The 10,512-nt window shown below is 37.3% G+C and overlaps 1 protein-coding gene across 1 annotated transcript; it reads left to right on the top strand.

Moving 5' to 3' along the window:
• The first annotated feature begins 929 nt into the window (after window positions 1-929).
• Window positions 930-7,739, top strand: ftr85 (finTRIM family, member 85). Its single transcript, XM_082146868.1, has 6 exons — window positions 930-1,325; window positions 2,961-3,056; window positions 3,210-3,443; window positions 3,527-3,686; window positions 5,765-5,824; window positions 5,929-7,739. The coding sequence occupies exons 1-6, from the start codon at window positions 987-989 to the stop codon at window positions 6,459-6,461; spliced, it is 1,422 nt and encodes a 473-aa protein (XP_082002994.1). The 5' UTR covers window positions 930-986; the 3' UTR covers window positions 6,462-7,739.
• Window positions 7,740-10,512: the final 2,773 nt, after the last annotated feature.

Below are 10,512 nucleotides of genomic sequence, written 5' to 3'. Positions count from 1 at the left end.
TAATCACACTGAGAAACTAATAGCCAATAAATTGATATTACAAAGTGGTGATTTAAAATATGAACATGATTATTTATACACATTGTACTTGACCAATAATAGAAAACGTCTGGGCCGCTACACCCCGCCCATTTTAATCTAATTAATTTGAGAAGAACTCACCGGTAGTGACGACGATGGGTTGTGACGACGAGAGCGGCCTCTAGTGTGGAGTAATATTATTGTCAGTCACAAAGAAGCTAGAATTATAAAGACGGTGATTTCATGGATAGCCCGGTGTGTTGAAGTGAATTTAATATTAAAATTTTGGTTATAAGAGATATGTATAATGCCCACAGTGCATATCTATTATCCATATCTATTATTTATTCCTTATAATTCACAAACTGCTAGTTTTCTCGGCATTCAAAACGGTTTGAATTTTTTTTCCAACCCCTTAAAGCTGATTAAAAAAGGAATGCCTTTTGACAGACAGACAGATAAATAGATAGATAGATAGATAGATAGATAGATAGATAGATAGATAGATAGATAGATAGATAGATATACACACACCCTGTGCATACTTATCAAATATCCACACCCTTATTTTTTCCTATAAATAGTGCAAACATAAACCAGAAAACATCTTGTGAGACATAGTCACTGTGCACTCATTCATCAGTGGACATGAACAGACATGCATTGGAACCACCATGATCCCTGGATCATCTTTCCAGAAGCTTTGCTTGTGTGCTTAAAGCTGTGAATCAGTGCTTTTTGAAGATGAAAATATTATTTTCAAAACAACAACAACAATGATCTAATAGGGACTTAATAAAGCCTGTGACTCCTCTGAAACATGGCCACACAGTGACACATTACACAATGAACTCCTCCCATTACAACCCCATACAGTCACTACTAGTTGGAGGCACTTGAAGCAAACGCCATTCTGTCTCCACACACAAAGCTGCTGTGGACAGTCTGTGTCTTTTACTTTAACAATGGCAGAAGAAGAGGCTGGTATTTTTGTCAACCAGGAGCAGTTCAGCTGTCCCATCTGTATGGAACTCCTGCGAGACCCCGTAACCATTCCTTGTGGACACAACTACTGCATGGAGTGCATTAAGCTCTTCTGGGAGCAGAAGAACCAGAGGAAGTTGTGCAGCTGTCCACAGTGCAGGCAAACTTTCTCCCCGAGACCTGCACTCAACAAAAACACTCTGTTTGCTGAAGTTGTTGAGAGACTGAGACATACTGGAATCCGTTCCAACACCATACCTGGAGTTAAGAATGATGAAGACATTGCAAAAGAAAAGCAGGACCTCGTCATGTTCTGTGAGGTGTGTCTGACTTCTCATCTGACTTTAAATGTGATGCTAAAACTTTGTAATAACTTATCCTAATAAGAGGATCAACTTTTCTATTTACGTTCATGAATAAGTCAGTAGTAAGCTGATCAAGATCAGTGAATATACATTGACCCTCAAACATATTTCAACACTAATCTTCAAATATTAATATAATTGTGTTAGATAACATAAAATAAAAACCAAGTATTTAGCTTAAAGAAAGATAACTCAAGTATACTTAGTAAAAAAAATTTGAAAAATAAGTTGAAAATGATTAAAATAACTGTCTATGAATATATTGTAAATTGTATCTTTTTCTGGTGATGGCAAATCAGAATTTTCAGCAGCCATTACTACAGTCTTCAGTGTCACATAATCCTTCAGAAATCACACACACACACACATTTTTTTTATTTTTTTTATTTTATGAATATGATTAATTATCGTTTAAACAGTCTAAACAGTCATGAGGGTCTGCAGGTATCCTCCATATGACATAATTTCCCATTTTATATTCTTTTCTGCATGTTGGTCGTACACCATGACTTTGAAAGTTTCTCAAATATTTATATTATTTTGACAAAACTGCTTCACTGCATTTCCCCCCCCCTAATAAATGATAAAAAAAATTCAAGAGTTCCATCCTTATTTAGGCTTTTTCCATATGATAAAAGGACATTTTTGATTTGTGATATTATGCCTCAATATATATTAAAATTAATTTTAATCAGAAATTAAAAACATGTTCATCACAGAAGAGGTGTGTTCCAAAAATAAGTTATTTTAGACTCTTAAGAAAAGGTTCTATATATATAGAACCCTAAAGGGTTCTGTCAGTTGCTTTATATACCTTTTTTGGGGATCCCATCATGACATAATTTTATGGATTTATTCTATTTAATTGATTAATTTAATTTTAATTTATTTAAAACATACTTTATCACTATGAAAAAAATGAAATAACCTCTTAATAAACTTTGTGGCAGAAATGTTTCATTAAAATGAAGTCATTTTAAAATTTAAAATAGAACCCCACTGAACTTTTTTTGTTTTTTCTAAGAGTGTATGAATGTTACCCTGGAAATCCAGAGTTCTCGCGAGAGCACAAGTTGAATTTGCTCAGCAAGTTACTCTGGCGTTGACTAATGATGTTCATTAAATATGCCTTTTTTTTTAATCCGAGCTGCACCAATCACATCGGGTTATCTGATATAGGCGGGCCAGAGGCGAGCTAAACAGATGACGACAGCGCTGTGACGTCGAAGTCATTAGTAAACATTGCAAGATGGCTATGGATTAACACCAGTTGTTTGAAGACGGTGCTCGAATCGTTCCTTTGCAAGAAGGGCGTTTTTGCTGTTTTTCCGACCGGATACGGCAAGAGTCTAATCTACCAGTTAAGTTAGCTCCGCTGGTAGCTAAGCGTATGGGGCTTGTTGTGATTGGCCGTAGTGTTATCCAATTGCATGCAGTGAGATTTTCAAATGCATGCTTGGTACCACCCCTCGAGCTGGCCGATTTTCATTAGTCGACGCCAGACCATTAATCTTTCAGATTTAGGTCTGGATTTCCAGGCTATATGAATGTTTCTTTATGTGTGTAATGTGTATCATCTCTGGTCTGCAGCAAGAGCTTAAGCAGTCACAGAGGAGATTCCAGCAGGTCATAAAGGAGCGCGAGACGGAGCTACAGGATCTGAGTCAGGCCGTACTGTCCCTCAGGGTGAGTCCATTCCTGCCAGGAGGACGTGGAAAGTCCTGATGGAGAAGCGGGATGGTGTGGGTTATCAACTTATAAGTAAGAGACCCATTATGGGCAGAAAGGTTTTGCACTCTTGGACTCATCACTTCTCTGGTTCTGTATGTTGTCAAAAAGAGCTCTGCCCAGGCAGCGGTGGAGGATACGGAGAAGATCTTCACTGAGCTGATTCAGTCCATTGAAGTTCTGTGTTTTGAGACGACGGAGATGATCAAAGCGAAGGAGCAGACGGAATTAGACGAGGCACATGGATTTATGGAGAAACTAGAGCAGGAGATCTCAGAGTTCAAGAGGAGAGATGCTGAATACGACACGATTGCACACCTTGATGATAAAACTCAGTTCCTCAAGGTAACATCAGTGCTTTTGGGTACCACTTGGGTACTTGTCATCTGTGATTTCGATCTAAGAGTTTATTTAAATCTATTCCTTAGAGTTATGAAACACTGTGTAGTCTGCCAGAGTTGGTGACCTCTCCTGCAGTTTTAGCCAATCCAGACTTCTGTTTCGATATGGTGTCAAGAAAACTCACAGTTCTGAGTGAGGACATTAAAGATCTATGCCAGAAAAAATTGGAGAAATTATCAAAAAAAGGTGAGTCATCAAATGATTATGTTTGGAATAGCATGCTAACTATACTATTCTCACTGTTCCTGCAGTATATCTGCATAGAATACTTGGATGGTGCAGTAAGCAATTTCTGAAAAACGCTGTTGAAAGTGGATCAAACTGAGCAGCACAACTCAATAGCCAATCAGCAGTAGGGGGCGTGTCCACTCATGACGGGGGAGGACAGAGAGAGTGAGAAAGAGGGAGATTTGAAGAAAGACTGTAGAAAAAGAGATGGCTGAGAGACATTACAAAAGAGAAAATGTCAGAGGAATATCACTGGGAAAAGAAGGGTTATGGTCAGATGAAAACAACTAGCTTCCGGCAGACGCAAGTCGACTTACGCCAGAAGAGTAACACTTGACAATGTAAGTGTATGACGTAGGATGTAGGAGTAGTGTAAGCTTTGATGCCTATCATAAACAAACAGGGCTGGGCAGCCGCGTTCGTCATTACGTTGTGCGTCAAGTTCATGGTTTAGTATTTTGCCGTAAATCGATGCATACGGCCATCTGCCGGAAGCTAGTTATTTTAGTCGATAAAGTTTTAAATATGGATAGTTTTCTTACATGAACGTATCGTTTCACTTCAGAAGGTCTTTATTAACCCCCTCCCAGAGACGCGTGGAGCACTTTTATCATGGATGGATGTGCTTTGATGGACTCCCAAAAAAATATATCCATTCCCTCCCATTATAAAGCTTGGAAGAGCCAGGACATTTTTAAATATAACTCCGATTGAATTCGTCTGATAGAAGAATGTCATATACACCAAGGATGGCTTCAGGGTGAGTAAATCATGGGCTAATTTTCATTTTTGGTTGAACTATCCCTTTAATATAAGAAAAGCTTTCCAGCGCTGGAGACCAAGGTGGTAACGCCTGAAAACAGATGCAGAGGTTGCGTTGTTTCTGCTTCATACATGAGTAACATTGGTTTTGCAATTTCACAGAGCCAAGATATGCTGTTGTTGTAATGTTAGCTAACAGGATAGTTTTGAGGGTCATTGTTTGTCTGGAGCTGCTGCTGCTGCTGGAGACCAACAACCAACTCTTGCTTGTATATACTCTCGTGTATCAATTTTTTGCTCTTCCTTGTCATTTGTTCGTCATTTTCGGTTTATTTTTGGCAAAGCATTATTTAGCTAATTTTAGCTATAACCACTCTTGCATTACCTGTTTTTACATTTTGGGGGCGGAGCAATAAAGTGAGTGTGTTTGTTTGGGTTGATTTCAAATATCAACAGTGCTTCTCATAAATCGCTTACTGCACCTTTAACACAACAGGCAGTTTACAACAGAAAATCCCACAATGCACTCAATTTGACTTGATCTTACATTCCCAAAGTAACAAATGAACCAGAATCTGATTTTATTCATTATTTGAAAATACTGTCAAAAGTCTAATTTACTTTTACATTTTTATTTAATTTTATTTAAAAAAAAAGATTGCATTAAAAATTATAAAGAAAAATAATCCTTATTTCAATGTTGCATTCTATTGTTCAAAACAATTAACATGAAATAATTCATTTAGTTTTTAATTTATTCATCTGTCAATGCTATTCATTTTACAAATGAAATATTAAACATAAGAATAACTCCTTATACTTGCCAGATGATAACTGGATGCCACATGTGATGAGGTCATTTGACAACAATGTTGCATACTATTGTTTAAAACAATTAACATTAAATAGTAATGTGTTTATCTATTTACAAATTAAATGGAAAAATTATTGTATTATAATACAAAAAATGAAAAAGAATCAGTGAGTTGAAAACTGAAAACCTAAATGAGATTGTCATGTGATTGTCATTGTCATTGAAGAGGTTGACAATCGTTGACAAGGTTGACGACAATACTGTATTGTTTGAAATGTTTATAAAGTGTGTTTCACATACTATTCACTATAGAATAATTGTGAGTATCTAGTTCATACCGGATTCAGTAAATACATGCAAGTATTCCATATACTATAAATAATAAAAGAAACTGAAATTAGTTGATACAATAAGTATGAATGTTAAAAATGCTTGCACTGATTATATTTTGCTTTATTAGTGTCAAACCTCAAATTTATTCCTACCCCTGAACCCAAAGTCAGGGAGGAGTTCTCGGAATGTAAGTAACACAGTCACACCCACACACACATGCAACAAGAAATCAGTACAATCGACAACAGAGAAACTGTCAAGTTAATTCATATCTTCAACTCTGGATTTCAGATTCGGGTCCCCTGACTCTAGACCTGAACACCGCTCACAGAAACCTCAGCGTTTGCTCAGAGAGTGGAGAGGTGACGTTCATCAAAACATCTCTGTCCGTTCCTGACCACCCAGAAAGGTTTGATAACTACAGCCAGGTTCTGTGCAGAGAGAGCGTGACCGGCCGTTGTTACTTCGAGGCCGAATGGAGCGGGAAGGGTCCTGTGCACATCGCAGTGTCCTATGAGGATATTAGCAGGAAAGGAAAGAGTACCCAGTGTGCATTTGGACACAACGCCCAGTCGTGGAGTCTGGTGTGCTCTGAGGATACCTACACATTCTGGCACTGTGGAAAGGAAACTAAGGTTCCCAAAATGCAGTGGGCTCACAGGGTTGGAGTTTATGTCGATTTCTCAGCAGGGATTTTGGCATTTTACAGCATCACAGACTCAATGAATCTCATCCACAAAATTCGGACTGCATTTGCTCAACCCCTCTATCCTGGCTTCAGAATTAACACTGGGTCCAGTGTGAGACTTTGCTATCCACTTTAATGGCAAAAAATGAATTAATTTAGTGCCCAAGCAGTTATTATTCTTGTATTGTGATATGCATCTCCATATACCAGTGCTATATACAGGGATGGATCGAGAATCTAATATAAATGACTAACACTCTCATGGCATTTCATAACTATTTTACATTTTAGCTAATTAGTGGCTAATTCGCACAATTTTGTACACTACACAGTTAGGGTTAGGGGTGGACCTTCATCATTATGTTTTTATTTTTGTTAAAGTCCCCATGAAATCGAAGTTAGCCATTTTTAATTCTTATGGTTATTGCAGATTTATTATAAATATTTTTTTCTGTGCACATCATAATTGTTTGTTTTTTTCAATTTATGTGCCCTCGTAATCCTTAATCAAAATGACTTCCCCTCCCTCTTGGAGCAACATCTCTTCTCTGATGATGTGTTTACTGGCGTGAGGGTGGGACAACCTGTCATTCACATGAGATTGACCAATAGCAAACCACAACCATCCAATCAATTCCCCATGGACAAAATCAAGTCCCGCACCCTACATTTTTTTCTTGTTCGAAAAGTACATCACAATAGGGAACAAAAGACTATCGCAACTTCCGTTTCATGCCGACTTTAAATTAATAATATCATACGAATTCTAACTGACTGTCTTTAGAAAAGTTTTCGATGTTATTTAAACGTAATCTTTCTTTATCTTTCCTGATTTCTTTATCAGCATCGTGCTGCTTTGTGTACAGCCGTTACCGGGGAAACCACTGTTTATGTTCACCTACAGCGCCTCCTGCTGGCACCTATTTGTAAACAGTATCATTTTGTGCAAACCTGTATTAACACTAGTGTGGATTTTTCTACTATATTCACTCATGACAGTAAAATAGGGCATTCTAAGTCAATCTACTGAAGTATTTCCTCTCTCAATCAGTAGAAAATGTGGTTAACACCCAGTCATGTTTGAAAAAATAAAATACCGTCATATACCGTGAAACCGGTATAATTTTGAAAAATACCGTGATGTGGATTTTTGTTCATACCACCCATCTCTAACATCTCTTTATACCGGACTGTCTGATATCCATATTTAGCTCCACATAGCAGCTCCGGTTTTTCGAGAGCTTCCTCTGTTTCTCTGACTGAAAATATAACTGTATTGGGAGAGAGTGCTAAAGCTCCTCAGGTCGTATTTTTGGTGACATATTTGTAGAAATTATCATTCTTTCTAAATGTGATGTAAACATATGTCTTGTGACTACAAATAAACAGAAAAAGTTTTTTCCAAATGGAAAAAGTATGCAGTTTTTTCACTACATTAATCACTATTGTGTTATTTTTCATTGTCAATCTTTTTACTATTTACATGTTTATGCCCAAAATGCTTGCTTAGTATTCAAAGTAGTTGACTGTCATTCTCCTCTACGCTGTGTGCGTTACTGTTTAAAATGAATTAAATAGCCTAGCCTATTTAAAATCGTTACAGGCATGTCTATGCTAGTCAACTATTTTAAAAGACTGGAATAAAAGTGCACACAAGTAATCCTTTTTATTAGTCAAATTCATTTAAAAATGTAAACTCAACAGGTATGAAATATGATCAGTAAAAGAAAAACACACTGTTAGTGAGAGCAGTGGACTGCTGCTGGTTAGTTATATATTTAGCCTATTTATTATTCAGAATGCACAATTGGAAAGAAAATATATTTATAGGAGCATTTCAGCAGGTTCAATATAATTCATGTTAACACAGAGAACATGATTAATAGGGGTTATGCGCAACATACTTCCGGGTTCTACAAAACAGATATAACTACTTCCGGTCGTCAGCTACTGAGGTAAACACAGCGTAGGAATGGCGACCTTTTATAGCCGGTGTTTACAGGAGCTACCCATTCTATCCATTTCAGATGTACATCGTATTGCCAAACGGACTTCCAGACCCCCGAGTACTCCGTTAGATAAAGGATTTAAGTTTTACGCCTCCTCATTTATTCATGATTATGAAGGTTTGTAAGTTAGTATGTAGCTTTTGCTAATGGCACCCGATGTAGAGTTAGCTAACTATCAGTAAGTTAGTTTAGACTTGTATGCTATCATAGTAGTTTAACCTTTTATATTTGCTTGCAGACGATTAAAACAATCATATGAAGACTGCATTAAATTTTTTTTCTGATACTTAAGCATTCGTGACATTTTAACTAAAACAGAAATAAGAATTGTTTTCTAAAAAAGCGAAAAATAAGTTGCCTCAGAGATCACCTACTGCTGCAGATGCGTACGGTAGTGCAAACCGGAAATGCTTATACCGGTTTTCCGGTTCGAACGTTGGGCGTTTCCGCATAACCCCTATTGTTTTATGTGTTCTCATGTATGTAGGTGAGTTAAATGCTGAACCGGAAACTCCCGAGATGTAATAAGTAGAACGCGGAAGTATTGTGGAAGTAATCCATTTGTTACAGGAGAATGCATCAAGAAAACGGTGGCTATTTTTGTTTCATTCCCTATAAACAAAATTTCATTTGAGCTTCAACTTTATAGATATATGTCTTTGATTTTATAATAATTTTAGAGTGAAAAATATTTAGTAAATTATATATTTTATATAAAATAAGAAATGTTAAGTACAGTACATTTGAATTACAGTCAATTTAAACTTACATACGTTTTTCATACTTAAGTTTTTTCATACTTTTTCATAGTTTCACTTCAGCAATCTGCTAAGTGTCTTCTTAAAGGCAAGACCATAAGGTCTATATTCCAAAGCATTCTTGAATTACAACCATTTAAGTTTGGATAGTGCATTTTCATGTCTTTTCTCAAAAAGGGGGGTGACAGTTAAACACTTATTTACTGTTGTGGTATGAATAATAAAAAAAATGTGTTGTGTGTTAAGCTGTAAACATAAGTAATCAATAAGTCCATTCGTGAAATTTCCTCACTATTAAATATTCCACGGTCAACTGTTAGTGGTATTATAACAAAGTGGAAGCAATTGGGAGCAACAGCAACTCAGCCACGAAGCTGAGGCTCACAGTGCGCAGAAGTCGCCAACTTTCTGCAGAGTCAATAGCTACAGACCCCCAAACTTCAGATTAGCTCAAGAACAGAGAACTTCATGGAATGGGTTTCCATGGCCGAGCAGCTGGATCAAAGTCTTACATCACCACGTGTATGATGGTGTGGGGTTGTTTTTCAGGGGTTGGGCTAGGCCCCTCAGCATACCAAGACATTTTGGACAATTTCATGCTCCCAACTTTGTGTGAACAGTTTAAGGATGGCCCCTTCCTGTTCCAACATGACTGCGCACCAGTGCACAAAGCAAGGTCCATAAAAACATGGATGAGCGAGTTTGGTGTGAAGGAACTTGACTGGCACAGAGTCCTCACCTCAACCCGACAGAACACCTTTGGGATGAATTAGAGCGGAGACTGCGAGCCAGGCCTCCTCGTCCAACATCAGTGAACCTCACAAATGCGCTTCTAGAAGAATGGTCAAAAATTGTGGAATATACCTTGTGGAAAGCCTTCCCAGAAGACTTGAAGCTGTAATAGCTGCAAAGGGTGGGCAAACTCCATATTAAAGGGATAGTTCACCCAAAAATGAAAATTCTGTCATCATTTACTTACCCTCAAGTTGTTTCAAACCTGTATGAATTTCTTTTTTATGCTGAACACAAAATAAGATATTTTGAAAAATGTCTGTAACCAAACAGTTGATGGACCCCATTGACTTCCATAGTATTTTTTTTCCTACTTTGGAAGTCATTGGGGTCCATCAACTGTTTGGTTACCGACATTTTTCAAAATATCTTCTTTTGTGTTCAGAAGGTTTGTTTCATACAGGTAATTCATACAGGTTTGAAACAACTTGAGGGTGAGTAAATGATGACAGAATTTTAATTTTTGGGTGAACTATCCCTTTAAACCCTACGGATTAAGATTGGAATGTCATTAAAGTTAATGTGCAAGTAAAGGCAGACGTCCCAAAACTTTTGGCAAAAGTGTGTGTATGTGTGTATATGTATAAACACATGAAGACCTCTGATGCAAAAGCCTCTAAAAGCCACC

This window comes from Leuciscus leuciscus (assembly GCF_965113295.1).
Source record: "Leuciscus leuciscus genome assembly, chromosome: 19".
NCBI classification, from domain to species: Eukaryota; Metazoa; Chordata; class Actinopteri; order Cypriniformes; family Leuciscidae; genus Leuciscus; species Leuciscus leuciscus.
The sequence above is the reverse complement of the archived record's forward strand: the minus strand, read 5'-3'. Positions and strand labels throughout refer to the sequence as shown.